At 39.7% G+C, this 24,205-nt stretch overlaps 1 protein-coding gene and 1 non-coding gene across 6 annotated transcripts in view; both read left to right on the plus strand.

Annotated features, from left to right (window-relative positions):
• The first annotated feature begins 2,648 nt into the window (after nucleotides 1-2,648).
• PRPF39 (pre-mRNA processing factor 39) overlaps nucleotides 2,649-24,205 on the plus strand; it is a 34,901-nt gene continuing 13,344 nt past the window's right edge. For 3 of the 5 annotated variants that reach the window (XM_030813854.1, XM_030813857.1, XM_030813852.1), the window contains exons 1-5: nucleotides 2,649-2,799; nucleotides 15,089-15,431; nucleotides 15,978-16,103; nucleotides 16,757-16,875; nucleotides 21,803-21,970. In XM_030813854.1, coding sequence (XP_030669714.1) covers nucleotides 15,108-15,431; nucleotides 15,978-16,103; nucleotides 16,757-16,875; nucleotides 21,803-21,970 — 737 coding nt within the window. In that variant the 5' untranslated portion in view covers nucleotides 2,649-2,799; nucleotides 15,089-15,107. Of the gene's footprint in view, nucleotides 2,800-15,088; nucleotides 15,432-15,977; nucleotides 16,104-16,293; nucleotides 16,629-16,756; nucleotides 16,876-21,802; nucleotides 21,971-24,205 lie in introns of all 5 variants that reach the window. The other 2 variants (XM_030813869.1, XM_030813866.1) reach the window with 2 other exon arrangements.
• On the plus strand, nucleotides 7,396-7,461 carry LOC115836052. The gene has a single exon (XR_004031054.1). It is a non-coding gene; the product is annotated as a small nucleolar RNA SNORD58 (small nucleolar RNA).

The following is a 24,205-nucleotide window of genomic DNA, read 5'->3' on the forward strand; positions in this document are numbered from 1 at the left end:
AAATACCCTGACCTCACTCCTCAATTCCATTCTGCCAGGACCTTCTCTTGGCCATACTCAACCAGAAACCACGAAGCAAGAGAACCTATTGATATGGTCTATAAGGGTCAATCTCCAAAGAATGGAGCAGGGTGGATAAGGACAGACAGTTGATCTGGAGGGGCAAATGGAAGAAATACATTAATAATAATATCATTTCCCATTTGTCTGACTTCTTTGTTCTGTTTCTGAGATCACATGACTTTAAATATTGTTGTTTAGAACTCACTACCCTCTAAACTACAGTATTTGGTATAATATCTTTTTTCTTCCCAAAGTTTATAATTGTGATACACAATTTTTAAAAAGTCAACTAAGGCTAAATCAATTTTTTTTGTTTGTTTTTTGTTTTTGTTTTGACATGGAGTCTCACTCTGTCTCCCAGGCTGGAGTGCAGTGGCACCATCTTGGCTCACTGCAACCTCTGCCTCCCGGGTTCAATTGATTCTCCTGCCTCAGCCTCCTGAGTAGCTGGGAATATAGGCGTGCGCCACCACACCCAGCTAATTTTTGTATTTTTAGTAGAGATGGGGTTTCACCATGTTGGTCATGCTGGTCTCGAACTCCTGACTTCGAGATCTCCCCGCCTCGGCCTCCCAAAGTGCTGGGATTACAGGCATGAGCTACCACGCCCTGCTGGCTAAATCAGTTTTTAAGATAATGTATGTTTCTGTCAGCGGGGATCACATTTCAGGCAAAGAGAAGAGCCCACTTAAAGGTTTCAACACATAAAAGGGCTGTGGGAACAGTAGGTTCTGTGGAGCTACGCGGAGGCAGAAACAGCGAGAAGGCTGGCATGATTATGAAAACACTATTTTCCATTCTAAAAGTTTAGAATTTCTTAAAAAAAAAAAAAAGTGGAGGAGGAAACCAGTGGAGGTTTTTAAGCAGGGGAGTGAGAGCAATAGCACCGGCTTGAAAGGTAAAATGTAAAAAACTAGATAAAGGAAAACAATGAATCCACAGTGAATAAAGTTGAAGATGCAAGTAGATTTTTACAAAATGGCTATTTGAGTGAATGACATCTCAGAGATAATCTTATTTACTGATAAACTGAGGCCACCTTACAAAGACCAAAGAACCAGAAAAGGAGTGAAGGTCATGCCAAACAGTCACTGCGTAACAGTGCCAGCAGCAAACTCTGTCTTCCCAATGCACCACTCCCTTGACTATTCTTCCCATAGTAAACATTTAAAAGCTGCTGTTTAAACCTGTAAAACGAACAAACAAACAAAAAACATGGCTACACTGTCAGAGAATCCAGAAAAGTTAGCTTGGAAAGTAGAAGAGGCAAATGGAAAGGGAAAGCTACTACTAGGCGCAGTGTGATGCAAGTAAAAGGTAGGAAAAAAGACTGAATTTGGTATTTGGAAGGAAAGGTGCTGGTGAGACGATTTATGATTAACCCGGGTTGTGACAAGAAACATCGTCTTGTAAATAATTATTTCCAGAGGAGACAGATTTCAGATGAGGAACTTGGAGCCCAGTAGTAATACTAATGCACCTGGAACAAGAGATTACATGGTAAGTGATGGGTGAATGCGGGGGCACAAATGTAACAGAATCTTAAAGGGAGAGAGGCCAGATTTGAAATAAATTTTTTTTTATTAAAGTGGAGATGGCGGCACAACTGAAGAGGACGGCTAAGATTGTTAACGCACAGCCCCTCTCAATGTGTCCAGAGGACAACATATCCCTTTAGATACAAATATTTTTTTTTTTGCTTGGCCAACTTTAGTCAGGTTTCTGAATCTTCGGCTAGGCTCTCCTGTACATTTTCTTTGTAAAATCCAGTTTAGGCAAAGAACTTTGCTAAGTCAGATTAGCAATAAACCCCTATCCTTGATAGCTGATCATCCTCAATATCTGATCAGGTTCTTCAGTCTCCACCATCCCCCAGGTGATGCCTCATTATCTCGGCCTGTCTTCAGAAAAATCCTATTAGGTGGGTTTAGCCAAAATCCCCCTTACCCTGATGTTTCCTCTTAGTAATTATCCATTCAGTTACCACTGCTCCTTGGCTATAAATCTCCACGTTCCCATGCTGTATGAGGAGCTGAGCCCAAGATCTCTTCCCCCAGTGCAAGTCTCCATTGCAGTCAGTGGTCCCTATACCTATTGCGATGGTCCTGAATAAAGCCCTCCTTTTTGTGCTTTAACAAGTGTCACTAAATACTTTTTTCTTTAACAATAGCCCGTTCTCCAAACCCCTAAGTCCACAATTGTTTAGTTTTCAGGAAACCTGAGTGGGCCCGGGGTCCATACCATCGTGAGATTTGTGGGTTTAAGGCTGAATTTCTGCCCGTTTTTAGCTAAATGTTTTAGTGTGAAAGCTTGAACAATTGTTGGGAACACCTTAGATTTGCCCCCAGAAATGACATTTTACCGTTTTGGGAAGGGACGGGTCAGGGCGCTGTGTTTAAGATCAGGCGTGTGAAAGGCCCTAAACACCCTCCTTTCCTTTGGGAAGTCCCTATGGAGGGAAAAGCAGGCAGGCGGGGCGGGGCGGGGATGCGGGGGCGGGGCTGGGGCCGCACGGGCAGCGAGGATCCCTGGGAGGGCCAGGCTTGCGCGCTGCGAACCCACGTGACTTTTTCGCCTCCAGGGACACTGACGCATGCGCATCGTGCCCTGGACCAGGCGGCCGTGGCGCGGGTGGCGGCTGCTGTGGTGGCTGTGGGGACGGAGGCGGTGAAGTGCCATCTTCGGCTAGGTCGTCACAGGCTTCGGCTCATGGCATCGAGTGGCATCCATCATAAGGTCTGCTGGGGCGGGCTCCTTGAAATTAGCTGGGGGCAGAGGGTGGTACTTCGTACTGAAAGGGGCCTGGCGGGTTTCAGGCCGCGCTGTGGCCGCGGCCTCCCTCTCCCGCCCTGTTTGAGGCCTGGCTCGGATTCGGCGGCCAGCTGTCCATTCCTTTCTCCTTCCCACCTGTTGGGTGGAGCGGTGCAAGGTATTTTTTTCTTAGAGCAAACGTTTCACTTGAGGGGTGCGTTAGGTAGGGTGGAGAAGTGTGGGCCTCCTTCGCCTGGATTTAGGAAGATATTTGGGGGTAATTCTAAAGCCCTTGCTTCTCCCGGAGCTGGAACACAGCTGGGATGGCTGGAAGTGGAAGGAGCACATTTGCAGCCGCGACAGGACTGGGAAGATCATATACGTTCTGTTACTAAGGCATGTGAGCGCCTTGTAGGGCACGTTCTGCCTTCTGACTACAGAAGCAACACTTTTGCGACCCTAAGTCACAGCACCCACAGCTTTTGGCAGGATACTTTAAAACAGAAAAAACAGACATCACTGATCCTGGTAGGATTTTCTAAGGGACTGTGCTTAAGAATGTTTAACTTTGGAAATCAGAGACCACCACTGGTGTTTTTCTCCAAAATCACATCTTTAAGTTAATTAATGCTTGAAGTTAGTAAATAATACTGCTCAGTGTATTAGTGATGATGACGTAATACCATGTAAATTTATTCTGATTCAAATGTTATTTTTTTCGTTTGATATTCATGTGGCCTTCTGTTTGAGGACTTCAGATTATTTAGCAACTGATTTAATCTGTTCAGAAGTAAACTTTGCTACAGCTGGAAAGCGTGAGGCTTGAGAAGGCAAGTTTCGGACAGGGAAGTATGAAGCTCATGTTGGAACTTAAGTGTTTTAGGCTCTATGGGAGCTTGAATGGAGTGAAAAGAACAAGCGTCTACTGTCAGGTTTTCCTCCTCCCTCTAGGTTTATGACCTCATTCTAGAGTTGCAAAAGTTGGAACTTTCCACTGTTCACTCTCTGGTAGGGATAAAGTGATGGAAAGGAGTTCTGTGAAAGAGGACTAGTACTTAGATTGTGAACTTTGAAGTAGGGGTTGAGCATAGATGGCTCATAGGTGGTGTGAGACACCATTTGTGTAACGTCTCAGAATATTTTTCGTTGCTTATCTTATAATTGAAGAAGAAAGAAGATGTTTAAAAGTCAAATGATAAAAATTGTATGTGCTGTTTTCTGTGGTATGTTTTAACAAATCTACGTGGAAGATAGGACTTTAAAAAAAATTAAAAATAGCCAAAGGAGGAAGAAAGTAGTATAGTTCCAGCCAAATGGTACGTTTTCCAAAAAGCAGAAGATTGATGTAGACGTTTATGTAAATACATAGACAAAATCTAGTTTCTAGAACACAGTGTTTAATATGTAGAGACCTTGAAAAGTCAGCGTGTGACTACTTAGCCCCTAAAAACAACTGCCAAAACCAGCGGTTATGATAGTCTCTTTTCTTCTTACATCCCAAATCTCCAGATTGCCTTGTGGATGAGATTTGTGTATTGCAAAGCTACTTGTTTTGCTCTACCCAAAACTCCTTTCAGTCTTTAGTGATGACTTCAGATTTTTATAAATTGCTGTGTTAATTAAAAGAATAGTCAATGGTATAATTTTTAAGTACCTCTACAGGAATAAGAGGCATACAGAGAAAAAAAAAAAAGATATTAGGTCAAAAGATGGCATTTCACTCTTGTTGCCCAAGCTGGAGTGCAATGGCGCGATCGGCTCACCGCACCCTCCGCCTCCCAGGTTCAAGTGATTCTCCTGCCTCAGCCTCCTGAGTAGCTGGGATTACAGATGCGTGCCACCACGCCTAATTTTTTGTATTTTTAGTCGAAACGGGGTTTCACCATGTTAGCCAGGCTAGTCTAGAACTCCTGACTTCAGGTGATCCGCCTGCCTTGGCCTCCCAAAGTGCTGAGATTACAGGCGTGAGCCACCGTGCCCGACCTAAATGTCCCATTTTTAAGTGTTAGTAATTGAAGTCATCCTCCAAAAGACCTTTTAAATTTTAAGATGGCATAATTGTCACTGAAATATTTAATGTACGTCATAATTATACTAAAAGTGAAAGGTATGATAAATGTATTTTTTATATATTGCATGTTCACTTTATGTTATGTTTCATTTTATACTTGTGTCTTTTGTGCCTATCATATGATTTTATAATAAAGTGTAATGTAGTGGAAAGGAATCCACTGGTTTGGTGAGTTGAAAAAGGGAGGACTTTTATTAGTCTGGGGGAACAGCTTTTGTCAAGGCTCAGAAAGGAAGAATCTAAGGGACTGTGGAAATGGCAATGAGGAGGAGTATTGTAAGATTAATACTTTTGGAAAGTTAAGTTGGGACTGGATATATCATTCAGAGATATTTGTTGTGCTGTTACACAGCAAGTATTATTTCAGGTTCTAGGGGGACAGTGGTGAACAAAACTGACAAGGCCTCATTCTCACTAAATTTAATTTTTTTTTTCCTTTTACTCTTGTTGAGCTGTGATCAGGGAATTTAATATTCGAGTAATATTAGTTTGCAGTAGTGCAGCAATGTTTCTCAGTTTTTTTTTTTTTTTTTTTTTTGAGACGGAGTCTTGCTGTGTTGCCCAGGCTGGAGTGCAGTGGCGCAATCTCGGCTCACTGCAAGCTCCGCCTCCCGGATTCACGCCATTCTCCTGCCTCAGCCTCTCCAAGTAGCTGGGACTACAGGCGCCCGCCACCACGTCCGGCTAATTTTTTGTATTTTTAGTAGAGATGGGGTTTCACCGTGGTCTCGATCTCCTGACCTCGTGATCTGTGCGCCTCGGCCTCCCAAAGTGCTGGGATTACAAGCGTGAGCCACGGCGCCCGGCCTTTTTTTTTTTTTTTTTTTTTTACTGCAGCTCACAGTAAGATGTACATGGACATCACTAACTCAATAAACAGTTGAATTGTGTGTGCTTCAACAATATGCCCTTAATGTGTGCATGCACTCTGGTGTATCTATTTTTCTACATTTAAAAAATGAGAATCTGGTAGGCCGGGTGCGGTGGCTCAAACCTGTAATCCCAGCACTTTGGGAGGCCGAGGCGGGCGGATCACGAGGTCAGGAGATCAAGACCATCCTGGCTAACACGGTGAAACCTCGTCTCTACTAAAAATACAAAAAATTAGCCGGGCGTGGTGGCGGGCACCTGTAGTCCCAGCTACTCGGGAGGCTGAGGCAGGAGAATGGCATGAACCCGGGAGGCGGAGCTTGCAGTGAGCCGAGATCGCGCCACTGCACTCCAGCCTGGGCGACAGAGCGAGACTCCGTCTCAAAAAAAAAAAAAAAAAAAAAGAGAATCTGGTTTGAAGCAATCTGCATTTGAAAACATTGATCCAGAGGGGAGAAAATAAATGCTTAAATTATAACACTAGTAGCGTGAATGGAAACAAGGGGATAGTTAATTTTTTAAGGTGTATTATTTCGCTCTGTCACCCAGGTTGAAGTGCACTGACATGGTCAGCCCACTGCAACCTCCACCTCCTGGGGCTCAGGTGATCCTCCTGCCTCAGCTTCCCAAGTTGCTGGGACTACAGGCGCCTGCCACCACACCCAGCTAGTTTTTAAATTTTTCTGTAGAGACAGCGTTTTCCTATGTTGCCCAGGCTGGTCTCGAACTCCTGGACTCAAGCAGTCCTCTCACCTCAACTTCCCAAAGTGCTGGGATTACAGGTTTGAGCCACTGCACGGGTGGCCCAGAGTGTATTATTATTTTTGATTGACAGATCTTAATTGTATACATTGTGGGGTACGGGATCATTCATTTTTATACCAAGGTATGTTTGATTATTTTGTGAATGAGGCTTAGAGAGGTTAATTGGCTCAGAGTTCCCTAGTGAGTAGCCAGAAGACTGTTTTTTTTTTTTTTTTTTGGTTTTTTGTTTTTTGTTTTCGAGACGGAGCCTCGCTCTGTCGCCTAGGCCGGAGTGCAGTGGTGCTATCTTGGCTCGCTGCAACCTCCGCCTCGTGAGTTCACGCCATTCTCCTACCTCAGCCTCCCGAGAAGCTGGGACTACAGGCGCCCGCCACCACGCCCAGCTAATTTTTTTTTTTTGTATTTTTAGTAGAGACGGGGTTTCGCCTTGTTAGACAGGATGGTCTCAATCTCCTGACCTCGTGATCTGCCCACCTCAGCCTCCCAAAGTGCTGGGATTACAAGCCTGCACCCGGCCTCAGAAGTCTGTTCTTCTGGCCTCTAAAGGGCAAGCACTTATCACTTCCCATTTGGTTATGAAAGCAATATACTGGGTTTTAGTATGGGTGACTGAAGACTAATGTTACTTTTTTATTGTTCAATGAATTGAATGTATACTAGGCCTTCAGGTGTACTGTATCCCTGTGTATTGGTAGATCTGGTCCTTACTCTCAAGAAATGTGTAATCTGGTAGAGAAGATACACATTGAACAAGTATCACAAATGTGTAATGTGCTATGGAGAAAAAGAATGCTGTCGGGGCATGATTGAGGGCAACCTAATTTATTTGGGGGGTACGATAACACTTTTCAGGAAGTGATGTTAAACTTTGCCCACTGTGATGATGGCATTTCTTAGGACAATTTTGGATTAATTATGAAAACAACTACTCTCTGAGCAATTGTTGAAAAAATATTAAAAAGCAAACTGTACAAGTTAGTGGAGAAGAGGCAAGAGTTGGTGTTAGGATGAGGTTGAATCTTGGCTCTGTTTCTTACTATTCATGTACATTTTGACAAGTTATTTAACCTTAATGAATTTTGGTTTTGTCATGCTTAAAAGGGAAAGTAGCATTTAACAAAATATTTTGCTCAATAAATAGCATCTCTTATTATCATTAATAGCTAGTAATTGAAGTTATAGCAGTGCAGATGGCATGCTTTCATTCATTCTTCAGAAATAGTGAGTGTCTTTGTATGCCAGGCAACTCGATATACAATAGCTGAATTTTACATGTATGTGTATTATTACATTAAAGTATCATAAAACCATATACTTTTACTATGCAAAGCACTGTGCTAAAATTTTTTTCTATTCTATTTTCCGTTTGAAGAAAGGTTCAAGAAACTGGTCTGAAGCAATCTACAGTTTGAAAATTACTGATACGGTGACGGGATGATGATTACTTAGCCCCTTATTGGAGATATGATATGCAAATATTTTCTCCCATTCTGTAGGTTGCCTTTTCACTCCGCTGATTGTGTCCTTTCATGCACAAAAGCTTCTAAATTTGATGTACTCCTATTTGTCTGTTTTTGCTTTTGTTTGCCTGTGCTTTTGGCATTATCTAAGAGTTCACTGCCAAGTCCAGTATCATTAAGCTTTCCCCTACGTTTTCTTCTAGGAGTTTTATAGTTTTAGATTTTACATTTAGGTCTTTACTTCATTTTAAGTTAATTTTTACATGTAGTATAAGTCCAGGGTCCAACTTCATTCTTTTGCACGTGGATATCCAGTTTTCCAAGCACCATTTGAAGAGACGATCCCTTCCTCAATGAGCAGTCTTAGCACTTTGTTGAGGGCCATTTGAGAAGGGAGTTTATTTCTGGGTTCTTTATTTCATTGGTCTATTTGGCTGTTTTTATGTCAGTATCACACTTTCTTTCTTTCTTTCTTTTTTTTGAGGCAGGGTCTGGCTCTGTCGCCCAGGCTGGAGTGCTGTGGCACGATCACGACTCACTGCAGCCTTGACTCCCCAGGCTCAAGCAATCCTCCCACTTTAGCTTCCGGCTAATTTTTGTATTTTTTTGTAGAGAATGGTTTTTGCTATGTTGCCTGGGCTGGTCTGGAACTCATGGGTGATCGGCCTGCTTGGCCTCCCAAAGTGCTGAGGTTACAGACAGGAGCCACTATGCCTGGCCCGTTTTATTTCTTTCTTTTGATAGCTCTTCTGTACCCTTTCCCATTTTATGTTGCTAGTTGAAAATTATTGGTTGTTGTTAAGAATAAACTGGTAATAATTGACATATAAATAATATGTTGGAGTAACTCATTAAAAAATAACTTTATTCTTTTGGCTCTGTGATTTATGAAGTAATCATCAAAATGATCTCTATAAGCATAAAGTTGATGTTCTTAAATCTTTTTACAACACTGTGATTGCAGGGTGTGGAGTAATTGACAGGCTCTGAAGATGCAAGGGTGTGGTAAATTTGCTGATTCCAGAAGAAACCCTTATGTCTCACTTAAGTATGAAATTAGAATAGCGTAGCTAGTTAATGACTCAGAATGTATCAGCCTACAGTCTTTTTTGTATTTTGTTTTTAAACTGAGCTCTGAAATACAAAACCACAAACTGGTGACTAATTTGCATTTGGAAAAATAATCTTCAAACGTATCTTTTTCTTTAAAGGAAGGGGGAAAAAGAGCAAAATAAATTTACAAGTTACTTTGCCTTTTCCTAGGGCCTGAAGTGATTAAACTTGGAAAAGTTGATGACATTAATCATTCACTGAACTAGAAGGGAACTTATTTTTTCTGGTAGTCTACTACTTTTGATTCTCTTTTATTATGCATTGGCTAGATTTGCTTTTTGTGTAATTTCTTCTCAAATTCTTGTGTCCATAAAATGGCTCCATGCTACTTACTCTGCTTTTACCCTTCTACTTCTCAGTACCAACCTCTTCATTCTGGTCATTCTGTCTCTCTCTTATCTTTTCAGTCATGATTTCCACCTTCTTGTCCACTGTCAAGGAGAGTTGTTTAATGGGTTGTTCCACATTCTAGAATAGTTTACCATTCGTTTTCTATTATTCCATAATTTTTCAAAGTTAATTATATTTCATGAAGGTTTTCATCTATAGATTGCTATTGTTTTCAAATGATTTTTTCAATAATCTTTCACTTTGTTTCATTTGAGAGCTTATCTCCAATTGTGTGTATGTGTGTGTGTGTGTGTGGTGTGTTAGCTCTTTCTCTACCTGGTTAATAGACGTTAGTGAGTAAGGACCTTGTCTTACACTTATATGTCACTACGAGGAATGTAATATAGTGCTGGACATCCATCAGGCATTGAAAATTTTTTGTCCCCTTCCCCCATCCCCACATGTCCCATTTTTTCCTTTCAAATTTTTGTATATTCCCTAGATTTACCTGGTTATAGCTAATTCGGTCAATGGCATTCAGACTCAGAAGGTCTTTTAACATTTAAAATTTATTCTTTCTTAGGAAAAAAATAGTTTCATACTATTTTGTTCTTTCTTTTTCTTTTTTCCTTGTTTTTAATAGAATCTTGCTCTGTCTCCCAGGCTGGAGTGCAGTGGTGTGATCGTAGCTCACTGCAGCCTTGAACTACTGGATGATCAAGTGATTCTCCCACCCCAGCCTCCTCAGTAGCTAGGACTATAGGCACACACCACTGCGCCCAGCTAATTTTTCAATTTTTTTGTAGTGATGGAATCTCACTTTGTTCCCCAGGCTGATCTGGAACATCTGGCTTCAAGTGATCCACCCACCTTGGCTTCCCAAAGTGTTGGGATTATAGGTGTGAGCCACCTTGCCTGGCCATGCTACATTTTGAAATGATGGAAATGTTTTAGAATCTGGGTTTGATATCTGTGTGACAATTTTAAAGGGTTACACATAGACACACGCCCCCAAATGCAAAACTAATATGACAAACTCATAATAATATTTTACAATTTTGCAGAGATCTTTCTTAGTTTACGAAGAGTATATACAAACCAATAAGAAAAAAATTAGTAATGAACAGAAAATATGGGCAAAAGATGTGAAAAGGCATTTATTAAAAAAAGAAATAAAAATTTTATTTACTCATAGTTAAGGAAATGAAAATCAAAATGAGGTGCTACTTTGTTAAAAAAAATTAGATGAGTAAATGATACCTATTGTTGACGGGGATATAAAGCAATGGACAGTCTCATGCACTGTTGATGGCTTAATCGGGTAGGAATTCATTTTGTCTCAAAGTAATAGAAAACTTGTATATTGCTAGTAGTTTAAACAAATAGGAATTTATTTCCTCACACAATAGGAAGGTGGCATTTTGTTAGAGCTTGACGATGTCAAGGCTGGTATTTCTTAATTTTCTTGGCCAATCCCTTGTAGACTACTTCATGGACATGAATCGTTTCAGATATGGTCAAATCCAAGGTAAGAATAAATTGGTAGAAGGAATAACCACACTAGTTGTTATTGTCCCTTTTTATCAAAAAAGCAGAAGCTTTCTCAGAGCTCTGCAGCTGATGTTCTTTTCAGTTTTGTGGTCACTTACATGAGATTATATTGCTCTTTGAATGAAATCAGTATTTTATTAATAAGGAAATTACTAATAGAAGGGATATTGGGTAGGCAACTAAAAGTGTCTGCCAGATGACTAGTGCAACTTTTCCAGAGAGAAATTGTCAGCATCGGCTGTGCACGGTGGCTTACGCCTATAATCCCAGCGCTTTGGGAGGCCAAGGCAGGCGGATTATGAGGTCAGGAGATCAAGACCATTCTGGCCAACATGGTGAAACCTCGTCTCTCCTAAAAATACAAAGATTTGCTGGGCATGGTGGTGCACACCTGTAGTCCCAGCTACTCAGGAGGCTGAGGCAGGAGAATCTCTTGAACTCCAGAGGCGGGGGCTGCAGTGAGCCGAGATCGCGCCACTGCACTCCAGCCTGGGTTGACAGATCAAGACTCTGTCTCAAAAAAAAAAAAAAAAAAAAGTCATCAGCTCTTTCCAAATTTAATATTATTCTTCAATCCAAAAGTTATACTCTCCAGAGTTTACCCAAAAACAAGTTTCTGTTTTCCTGAATTATTTAGAGAACTTGGTAGAAGTATAGCTTCCTTGGCCCTTCCCTAGACCTCAGAATCATTGTAGTCGGTAAGGAATCTATATTAGTTTTATTTTATTTTATTTTTTTTTTTTTGAGACGGAGTCTTGCTCTGTCCCCCAGGCTGGAGTGCAGTGGCGAGATCTCGGCTCACTGCAAGCTCCGCCTCCCGGGGTTCACGCCATTCTCCTGCCTCAGCCTCCCGAGTAGCTGGGACTACAGGCGCCCGCCACCACGCCCGGCTAATTTTTTGTATTTTTAGTAGAGACGGGGTTTCACCCTGTTAGCCAGGATGGTCTCGATCTCCTGACCTCGTGATCCGCCCGCCTCGGCCTCCCAAAGTGCTGGGATTACAGGCTTGAGCCACCGCGCCCGGCCGGAATCTATATTAGTTTTAAACAGCTTACTAGTTGACTTGTTTGCAGCCAGACTTGCAAATTTCTGCATAGATGGTAGTGAAACTCAGATTTTTAAAGTATGGTAGTCATAAAATTGTAAAAAAAAAAAAAAAAAAGTGTATCCAGTCAACCTGTAGCTGGCTTTTAAAAAACATAACAAAAAACTTCTCCCCCCATTCAGTTAAGTAATTGCAGATAAGCAAAAAGAATAAAGCAGACATCTCTCTTTTGTACGGAGAACAAGTGTTAACACCACCTGTCAGTTTTATTGTATTTTATTTTATTTGGTGTAAATCCTTACAAATCTGTGAGTGCATCTGTGTATGCATATATATGTATTTTAAAAATCTATAATGGATATTTTTCTGTATCAATACAGATATACATATTTCCTTTTTAATTCTTAGTATTCCATTATATGAGTATATGATTTATTTTTTTTTTTGACACGGAATCTCACTGTATCGCCCAGGCTGGAGTGCAGTGGCACAATCTTGGCTCACTGCAACCTCCACCTCCTGGGTTCAAGCGATACTCCTGCCCCAGCCTCCCGAGTAGCTGGAACTACAGATGCATGCCACCACACCCTGCTAATTTTTTGTATTTTTAGTAGAGATGGGGGTTTCACCATGTGGGACAGGCTGGTCTCGAACTCCTGACCTCAGGTGGTCTGCCCTCTTCGGCCTCCCAAAGTGCTGGGATTACGAGCATGAGCCGCCGTGCCTGGCTGAGTATACCATTTATTAAAGCAGTCTTTTTCTTTTTTTCTTTTCTTTTCTTTTTTTTTTTTTTTTTGAGACAGAGTCTTGCTCTGTCCCCCAGGCTGGAGTGCAGTGGCATGATCTCGGCCCACTGCAAGCTCTGCCTCCCGGGTTCACGCCATTCTCCTGTTTCAGCCTCCCGAGCAGCTGGGACTACAGGCGCCCGCAACCACACCCGGCTAATTTTTTTTGTATTTTTAGTAGAGACAGGGTTTCACCGTGTTAGCCAGGATGGCCTCGATCTCCTGACCTCATGATCCGCCCGCCTCGGCCTCCCAAAGTGCTGGGATTACAGGCTTGAGCCACCGCGCCCGGCGTTCTTTTTTTTTTTTTTTTTTTGAGACGGAGTTTCGCTCTTGTTGCCCAGGCTGGAGTGCAATGGCGTGCTGTCGGCTCACCGTACCCTCCTCCTCCCAGGTTCAAGAGAGTCTCCTGCCTCAGCCGCCTGAGTAGCTGGGATTACAGGCATGCGCCACGACGCCCAGCTAATTTGGTATTTTTAGTAGAGACGGCGTTTCTCCTTGTTGGTGAGGCTGGTCTCGAACTCCGGACCTCAGGTGATCCGCCTGCCTCAGCCTCCCAAAGTGCTGGGATTACAGGCGTGAACCACCACACCCGGCCAAAGCAGTCTTTTTCTTAATACACCCTCCATTTTTGCTGTACAACAGTGCTGGTAATGAATGCCCTTAAACAAATACATGTTTTTTCTGAGTATTTCCATAGTATAAAATATGTACAGTTGCTATTTGGTACACTTATTATTTTGATTTATGTCTTTATTAGTAAAGATACAGGTCTTTTTTATGTTTATTGGTCATTTGCATATCTTCCTATTATTGTCTTTAAAGTTTTAGTCATCTTTTTAATTGACTTCTATTAATATATTAAGTAGTAGTATATTCTAAGTATATTTTAAGAGTAAATCAGTTTTATGGTCTGCTTAATTTTGAGAATAATTCCTCATTTAAAAAAAATGAGACATGCCCTATAATTTAATGATTTGGTTTCCATTTAAGCTGTTAGTAGAAGAGATGAAGGTAATTATGAAAATATAATGCGGTACTACTTTAAAGGGATAATTGCTTATTACCTTATAGCCTTAAAGATTAGATGACATAATTTTAAATATATTATGCAGTTATTATCCAGACTGTAAGCCTTTCTCAAATATGTTTTTTAGAGGTAGGGTCGTGCTCTGTTGCGCAGGCTGGAGTATCGTAGCAGGGTCAATGCTTACAGCAGCCTTGAACTTCTGGGGTCAGGTGATCCTCCTGCCCCAGCATCTCCTGAGTAGCTGGGACTACAGCTGTGTGCCACCATGCCTGGCCCCTTAAATGTGTGTGGTTTTTTTTTTTTTTTTTTTTTTTTTTTTGAGACGGACTCTTGCTCTGTCCCCCAGGCTGGAGTACAGTGGCACGATCTCGGCTCACTGCAAGCTCCGCCTCTCGGGTTCACGCCATTCTCCTGCCTCAGCCTCCCGAGTAGCTGGGACTACAGGCGCCCGCCACCACGCCCGGCTAATTTTTTGTATTTTTAGTAGAGACGGGGTTTCACCGTGTTAGCCAGGATGGTCTCGATCTCCTGACCTCGTGATCCGCCCGCCTCGGCCTCCCAAAGTGCTGGGATTACAGGCTTGAGCCACCGCGCCCGGCCCTTAAATGTGTTTTAAGTAACATTTATTCACTTTAAAAATTACTGTTTAATTTTTTAAAACCATAATTTATATCTTCTATAATAAAGTTGAAACCTAGCTGTCAGGATTTATAATTCATAAGTATATAGATATATTTAAGCAATATGATTTTTTCTTTTCTAAAACTTTATCCTGAGCCAAGTGATGAGCTTCCTTTTGAAGTGTTTATACCCATGACCGGAATTTTTGTCAGTTTTACTTTTAGCCTCCAGAACAGTTATTAAAGATATGCCGTTTTCCAGTGATTGATAGCAAGGTCCCATTCAGGCACCGAATCAGATTCTTACCTAAATAAGAAACATTGAATTTTAAATAGTATTTCTTCACTGGGTAGCAGGCAGTGTACTTATTTGTTTTATGAATGAGGTAACAAATCCATAGTTATTTGGTTTTCATTCAGATACCAACAACAAAATGGCAGTTTTGTGGAGAATTTATTATTTTATTTGTAATATAAAAACTAATGAACCTTCTGATTCTGACTTGTAGGGGATTAAGAATCACATTAATATTTCTTTAATAGCTAAATTAGGGCTTTTTAAAAGGTATTGTTGAGGCCAAATAATTTTATTGGCATTTGGAAGATATTTCTCTTTTTTTGTGTGTTTCCACAGATCATTAACTGAAGACAATATGCAAAATTCTCACATGGATGAATACAGAAATTCTAGTAATGGCAGCACAGGCAACAGTTCCGAGGTAGTGGTAGAACATCCTACTGATTTCAGTACTGAGATTATGAACGTCACAGAAATGGAACAGTCACCTGATGACTCTCCCAATGCGAATGCAGCTACAGAAGAAAGTGAAATGGCAAGTGCTGTGGACCTTCCAGTGACGCTGACAGAAGCAGAAGCAAATTTCCCTCCAGAATATGAAAAATTTTGGAAAACTGTAGAAAATAATCCTCAGGATTTTACAGGCTGGGTATATTTGCTTCAATATGTAGAACAGGAGGTTAGTAACTATTAAAATGGTATCAGAAGGGACAAATTAATTAAGTCATTAATTTATAATGAAACAGTAGACCTTATTGTTTATGATTAAAATCGACTCATAATTTTCAAATGAAGTTGAACAACATTAGGTAGATACATTTTGAGCTTTGAAAATAGCTTACAGCTTTTGTGTGTTGTAGAGAGTCAGTAGTGTCAACGCTTAATGTTTTGTAATAATTGAGGTGTAAGTGTGTGTGTAAAATTGCTGAAATAAAAAGTTGGCAAAATGAGTTCCTTCTGTTTCAATTGCATTTGGAAGAAAAAGGGGGCTGCTGCCTGTGTAGGTTTTTTTTTTTTTTTTTTTTTTTTTTTAGGTGAAAGCAAGTTTATTAAGAAAGTAAAGGAATAAAAGAAGGGCTGCTCCATCAGCAGAGCAGCCTGCATGTGGAGCTTTTAAGCCTGCCATTTATTATTACTTTTTTAGATAATAACATTTGAAAGGAATAATAAATATTGTTTTGACAGAAATTTCCACAATATTTAAATACTGTTTTATTTTTATCAGAATCACTTGATGGCTGCCAGGAAGGCATTTGACAGATTTTTCATACACTATCCGTATTGCTATGGTTACTGGAAAAAGTATGCAGACCTTGAAAAGCGGCACGACAACATTAAACCATCAGATGAGGTGCGTACATCACTGAATAAACTTATCTCCAATAGGTACTGTAAGCCAATTAATAACAAAACAAAGATTTTTTTTTTTTTTTTGGCTGGCAGTACCTACCATTTATGGTCAAACAATTTTTATAGGGTATTTATTTGCATTTGTCACTCTTGTGGCATTTGTAGCTAATATTTTCTCTCTTTGTTGGCAGGTGCGTTAAACCTCTACAGTTTGTCAAGCTTTGCAGTGCAAGCCTCTGTATTACACTGCAGCTTAACAAGTAGGGCAGGGCTTTTCTCTCACTTACATTTATTTCTCATTTTCCAAACAATATAGTTGGTTTGCTAGTCACATTTGCTACGTCTTATTGCATTTTTGGTCAGACGCTGTCATTGATGCTCTAATGGGTCTGTGCCCTATGGTCTGTAACCCAAAGCCTGCCCACACAACCCGGTCAGAATGCAGGGACTGCTGCGCTTTGAAGATCAAGACTCTGCACGTGGGGATCAGAACATTGCCATGTTCTATCCAACCTCCACCCAAATGGTAATGGTAGATTATTTAAACAAAATTCCAGTAATTAGTATTTCTAAGGTTCACCGGATAACACAGTGTTGCCTCTCTGTTAAGAAATAATTAAATATTTGAAGTACAGTTTGCTGTTTTCTTCTTAGGTTTATCGGCGGGGGCTTCAGGCAATACCTCTTAGTGTTGACCTTTGGATACATTATATAAACTTCTTAAAAGAAACATTGGACCCTGGTGATCCTGAGACAAACAATACAATAAGAGGGTATGTGGAACGTTGATAGTGAAATGTATTTTATGATATAAATAATTATTCTGATGTTGGTAATAGAGCTTATGAAAGCTAAGCTGGAAGTTTAACTTCTATTCCATTGTTAAAAAAAGATACATGTAATAAACTTATGCTTTATGATTTGAAAATGCAGATAATAATAAAGCCCTCCTACAGTCCATGCCCCTTATGTCCCCAATTCCACTCCTCAAGGTTAATAGCTTGGTGTGTGTTCGTTCTGATATATGTGTAAGTACATATTTGTGCGTATGTTTTCATACTGCTCTTTGACTTTTTTTTTTTTTTTCTAACAATGTTCGGGTATCTCTTCCTGCCATATTTTTTAACAATTACAAAAAGTATTTTATAATACTTTATACTTTATAAAAAATACCTTATAAGCCAAAGTACTCTATTTCACCAAATCCTTATTTATAGGAAATAATCAGTGCTACAGTGAACATCTCTGTACAAGTCAATTTTTTTTGTAGAATGCACTAGAAATGGAACTTCTGTCAAAGGGAACACACAGCTAAGTTTTATCAAATGTTCCTTCAAAAATGGTATCGATTCTAAACTCCCACAGTGTATGAAAATAATCATTTTCCCACAGCTGTGCCACATTTTTTGTTTGTTTTACCTCCAGCGGCATCTCTGTTTTAATTTGTTTATATCTTGGTTGCTCATCCTGGCTTACCATCTTCTCATATGCTTATATAAGCCATTTTTTAATTACCTGTTGGTATCATTTCCTCATTTTTCTATTACATTATCTTTTTCTTGATTACAGTAGTTTGCTAATGTATTTGTTTTTGGTTTTCAAAAAAAAGCATGTGCATATTGCTTAAGAAGTTAGCTAATGTTAAACTGCTTGTAACAAAAAGTACCCCCTCCACCTCCCTTCAAATATTTTAGCTCTTTCTTCTGGTATTTTCCACCATGTGTATAACAGTAGATCTATGTTGCTTGCTTTCTTTCTCTGTTAGTTGTAGACGTTATGTATCTGTTACAGTAAATGAGAATTTTAACGTACTTACACTTTGTTTTCCCATTCCTTATCTTTCCAATATAGCTATAGGATAGGTTTCAATAATCAGCTTCAGTATTTTTTTTAAATCATTGTAAATCCATAAATAAGGATGGGCACAGTGGCTTATACCTGTAATCCTAGCACTTTGGGAGGCTGAGGTGGGAGGAGTGCTTGAGCCTGGCAGGTTGAGGCTGCAGTGAGCTGTGATTGTACCACTGCACTCTAGCCTGAGTCACAGAGTGAGACCTTGTCTCAAAAACAAAAAACATTAGCTGGGCATGGTGGCACATGCCTGTAGTTCCAGCTACTCGGGAGGCTGAGGCAAGAGAATTGCTTGAACCTGGGAGGCGGAGGTTGCAGTGAGCCAAGATCGATCGTGCCAGTGCACGATGAGTTTTTCTTTTCTTCTTCCTGTTTTTCATATCTTAGACTTTGTCTGGCTTTTTGAGGTATTTCCTTGACCCTTGTATTGGATTTTTAACATCTTCCATCAGATTTTTTTTTTTTTTTTTTTGAGACAGAGTCTCCCTCTCTCCCTCAGGCTGGAGTGCAGTGGCTCGATCTCGGCTCACTGCAAGCTCCGCCTCCTGGGTTCACGCCATTCTCCTGCACCAGCCTCCCGAGTAGCTGGGACTACAGGCACCTGCCACCACGCCTGACTAATTTTTTGTATTTTTAGTAGAGACAGGGTTTCACTGTATTAGCCAGGATGGTCTCCATCTCCTGACCTCGTGATCCGCCTGTCTCGGCTTCCCAAAGTGCTGGGATTACAGGTGTGAGCCACCGCACCCAGCCCAGATTCTGAATATCGAAGAATCTTTCTTGTTCTCTGAGTGTTCCTTTTTCTATACTCTCTAATTCTTGTTTCAGGGCTGCATATCTTTTCATTATTTCTTTAATGATACTAAGAATAGTTGAGGTTTTCCTCTGTTCCCAGGACTGTTTTCTCTCAAATTTTTCTGTTTACTCATTTTCATCTCTGAGATATGTGATCTCTGGATTTTTGTTCCTATTACAGATTAGATATTAACAAGCTATATGAGCCAGGCACAGTGGATCACTTGAGGTCAGGAGTTCAAGACCAGCCTGGCCAACATGGTGAAACCCTGTCTCTACTTAAAATACAAAAAAATTAGCTGGGCATGGTGGCAGGAGTCTGTAATCTCAGCTTCTCAGGAGGGTGAGGTAGGAGAATTGCTTGAACCTGGAAGGCAGAAGTTGCAGTTAGCTGAGATGGTGACATTGCACTCCAGCCTGGGTGACAGAGTGGGACGCTGTCTCAAAAACAAACAAACAAACCAAAAAACAAAAGCAAGCTATATGGAAGCACTGTGTGTTTTGCATAGGGCATTGTCAGTTGGCCTGTGGTGTGTCACAGTAGCGTAATCATGTGGCCACTCTTTTTTGCTGGTGGATTCCCAGTGATAGTAACCTTATATCTTATTCCTGAGCCAAGCAGTTTGTTTAGAAAAGGATAATTTTATTTACTTGGGGAATGGAAACCTAGCTTCTGAAATCCCCATAGCTGGGCGGGAAAGTTGAAGATTTCTCACCATTCATTAAGTATACCTTCTTCTAAACATTCTGTCTTCATTTCATTACCTTCTTGTCTTCTTCCCCTTTTCTCCATACTTTTTTCAGTGTCTGGTTAATTTTCTGAATCATTTGGGATTCTGTAGGGACAGTAACATCTATTTTGTTCTTTTGAAAACCTTACACCAAATATGCACATGCATGCATGCACAGACACACATGCTCTTCAATCTTTTATCTCTATATTAAACATATTTCCTCCAATGTTGGTATGTTTTTAACTTTGTTTATGGTGTCTTTTATCATATGGAGTTTTATTTTTCCTTAGTGTGCTTCTATTTTAATTCTTACTGGTTTTTGAGTTTTGTGCCTATTTTGCCAAAAATATATAAATCCTGTATTTTGTTCTAACTTTTCTATAGTTTTTTGCTTATTCATTTATCTGAATTTAATTTCTGTCTGTTGTGAGATAGACATTAGCCTTTTATATATTCCCACTTTTGAATTAAAATATCTCCTATATCATACACCAAATACTCACACATTGATCTCTTTTTGTTTTCTTGGCTCTGTACTTTTCATCCATTTTTCTGTTACCTGGCCATTGCCAAACGTGTAATTGCTATAGCTTCCTAGTTTCTTATATTATCTTTCAGGAAAATGCCTATTGCATTATCCTTTTACAAAGTCATTTTGCATTTTTGTATTCTAGATGAATAGTAGAATTTGATTTTTTGTTGTTCCACTCAACATTTTTTAGCACTTTATTGAAATTGTGTTAAAATTGTGGTTTAACTTAGGGGAGTGTAGTTTTATACTTTTTAAAAATCTCTCTTGGGCCGGGCGCGGTGGCTCACGCTTGTAATCCCAGCACTTTGGGAGGCCGAGGCGGGCGGATCATGAGGTCAGGAGATCGAGACCGCGGTGAAACCTCGTCTCTACTAAAAAATACAAAAAAAAATTAGCTGGGCGTGGTGGCGGGCGCCTGTAGTCCCAGCTACTCGGAGAGGCTGAGGCAGGAGAATGGCGTGAACCCGGGAGGCGGAGCTTGCAGTGAGCCGAGATCGCGCCACTGCACACTCCAGCCTGGGCGACAGAGCGAGACTCTGTCTCAAGAAAAAAAAAAAAAAAAAAAAAAAGATTAAAAATCTCTCTTGATTCTAAGATACTTATCTTGAAAGTATGTATCTAAAAGCTTTATCCCATTGGAGAATTAAATCCAGCGATTAAAATTGCTTACAGAAATCTCTTGACATGACTAGGTATTTTAAAATACTTTGTAACAAACTTTTTTTTTTTTCCCTTGGAGACAGTCTTGCTTTGTCATCCAGGCCAGAGTGCAGTGTTGAGTGGTGCAATTTCAGCTAACTGCCACTTCCACCTCCCAGGTTCAAGTGATTCTCATGCCTCAGACTCCCGAGTAGTTCGGATTACAGATGTGCACCACAACGCCTGGCTAATTTTTGTATTTTTAGTAGAGATGGGGTGTCTCCGTGTTAGCAAGGCTGGTCTCAAACTCCTGGCCTCATGTGCTGGAATTACAGGCATGAGCCATGGTGCCTAGCCTGTGATAAACTTTAATGATAGAATTTTAGAATTGAGAGGGGCTTTTGAGAGATTTAAAGTGTATGTATACTTTTTTTTTTTTTTTTTTGAGACAGAGTCGTGCTCTGTCGCCCAGTCTGGAGTACAGTGGTGCAATCTTGGCTCACTGCAACCTCCGCCTGCCAGGTTCAGGCAATTCTCCTGCCTCAGCCTCCCGAGTAGCTGGGACTACAGGCATGTGCCACCATGCCTGGCTAATTTTTTGTATTTTTGTAGAGATGGGGGTTTCACCATGTTGGCCAGGTTGGTCTTGAACTCCTGACCTCAGGTGATCCTCCCGCCTCAGCCTCCCAAAGTGCCGCAATTATAGGCATGAGCCTATAATCATGCCTGTAATCATTTCACCACGCCTCGTGAAAATATTCTCAAATTGAGATAAAATTTGCCCTTCTTTAACTTCCTACTTGTTTTAATTTTGTCTTCTGTCCTAAATCAATCTATACAACAGACATTTCAGGTTTAACAAATACTGAAATGTCTACTCTTACCTATTTGCAATGTGTACATTTTGTATTTAATTTTCTATTTGATAAAATACATAAAAAGTACAGTTATCTATTCCCTTTGTTTTCTCACTCTTTTTAAGCAGCTGTTGTATGCTTTCTGTTATTCTGTCTACCCTTTAATCCCTACTTGCATAGGAAGCAGTTGAATATAATTTTCGAAGTTAGCATTATCTTCTAAATTTAGAAATAATATTTTAAAAGTTGTTTTATCTTGGAAAGATAACTTAAGAGTAATTTAATTTTTCAGAACTTTTGAGCATGCTGTTCTAGCTGCAGGAACAGATTTCCGTTCTGACAGACTGTGGGAAATGTATATAAACTGGGAAAATGAGCAGGGAAACCTGAGAGAAGTTACAGCTATATATGATCGTATTCTTGGTATTCCAACACAGCTGTATAGTCACCATTTTCAGAGGTAGGTGGGAAATTCTGATCATTGAAACATCTTTGATTACTCAGATAGTTGGTAATATTAAGTATTATAATTCTCTTGAAATGTTATGTAAGCTTTTATTACGTGGAAAGAGAAATAAATTTCGTTGCTAATCACAACCTACGTGCTTGCTTTTGACATTTTTTCATATGCCTTATGAAATGTTTAGAAATTTTACTGTTTTAGATAGAAGTTTCTCCTTATTCATTTTAATAGATAAACACAGGAATTCTGTCTTGTCTAAGGTAGTTCAGAGTAGTGAAGGAATGAGGAAATAGTACCTAAGTTGAGTTATTTATTTATGGCATTAAATTGACACAGTGCCTGGCACATGATAGGTGCTTATTTTTTTGAAACTTAATGATTTGCTAAATATACATTCTTGTGATTGCTATAACACCTTATATCCAAAACAGTGAAGGATGCATTTTATATAGTAAGTGGTATCTATTTTCAAACACTCAGGGATCATTCCATTTTAATTTTCTAACATGATTTTTCTGTTACAATTGGTATCCTTTTATTTTAATGATTACTGTTAAAACAACTAATTCTGTGTGTCATTATTTTTGTGTTCTGTTTTGTGCTTTATTCAGAATATCCCATCAATAAGGATCCAGAAAGTCTTTCTGAACAAGTATGAGGACTGTGTCTTTGCTTTTTTTAAATTGGCATGTTTTCTATTTTTTGTTATAATTTTTATGAATAGTACTGTATAAACTTAGTATTTTCTATTTTTTTATATAATTTTTATGAGTAATATTGTATAAACTTAGGTACTTTTTAAGTGAGTGATTTTCTGAATTTTTTTTTTTACTTCCAAAAGTAGAAGACTTTTATGAAGCGTTTGTAAAGTACTAAGGATCAATGTGCTAGAAGTAGAAGTTATATAGACTCAGGTTAGAAATAGGAAGCATAGAGGTAGGAATATTCTCTCTGCTCTTGATGAAATAGAGGAAGCAGGCAGGTTTCTAGGGTATAATGACCTAGGAAGACACTTGCTGAAAGACATTAACACAAGTAAGAATTGGCATATGGAAATGCTTGGTAAATAGTTACCAAACATGTAAGTACAAAAGTACTTAAATTAGCTGATGGGCCAAAGAGGGTGTCTTTTCATCGACTAGTTCTTCTGTGAATTAAAGTATAGGAAAAATCTATGACTACAAGAACTTTACTGATGATGGAAAAAGAATATGTGTAGGAAACACACACACACTGTGCTGAGTGCTTTGTAACTCACTTAATCCTCCCATTAACCCAGCGAGGCAAGTACTATTGTTCCCATTTTATGAAAGGGGAGACACAGGGAGATTAGCATATTTATCTAAGGCCACAGAGTTTGTAAGTGATTGGAAGCTACTTGGAACCTAGACAGTATGGCCCTAAAGTTTTTGATATGTTCTCCTACAAATCTTTTTTATTTCTAAATAAATATCCCACTAGGCATTTATTTATTTATTTTTCTTTAAGTCGTCAGTTACCCAGGCTTTTAAAAATGCATATATACTTATAATAGATATTAGTGGGATTATATTACACATACTGATCTATAATCTGATATTTTTCACTTAATGCATTTAGAACCACTTTCCTTATCAGTTATAGCGAACTCACAAGTAGTCTTTATGCAATTCTTATAGTTTATATAAGTTAACTAATTCACATGACTAACTGCTTTGAGAACCACTGAATGTTTTGTTTTCCGTTACACATGTCTCTTTTTTAAAGTCATTTATTTAGCATTTGCTGTGTACCTGTTGATGGGCTATTTAAGTTGTAGGAATGAAGGCCCAAAGAAGCTATGTGTAAATAGCGTTGCCTGTGAGTTGGTCAGAAGGATAGAGGAGGAGGTGTGTGTTAAAAAACATATTCTAAGTGGTATACAGTAATAATGGAAATATTTTTATTGTGCTTGTGCATTAGGCTTGTATACTGGATGTACCCTGCACATTATCTCTGAGATAATGTCTAATTTAAAACCTTCTTTAGCATGAGGACTTTGTGATCTGGTCTAACATCCAGGTCCAATCCCTGGTAGTTCCTGAGCTCTAGACACACCTAAGTCTGATAACTTCCCAAAGGGCAGTGTTGTTTTATATCTTCATGACTGTAATACCGTTTCCTCTTTCCACTTGTCTAGTGGACTTCTATTCCCTGAGACCACACAGTTTTGTGTCTTCTCTGTGAAATTTTCTCTGGTTCACCTATATTGAG

This window comes from Nomascus leucogenys, chromosome 1a, assembly GCF_006542625.1.
Source record: "Nomascus leucogenys isolate Asia chromosome 1a, Asia_NLE_v1, whole genome shotgun sequence".
In the NCBI taxonomy this organism is placed as follows: domain Eukaryota; kingdom Metazoa; phylum Chordata; class Mammalia; order Primates; family Hylobatidae; genus Nomascus; species Nomascus leucogenys.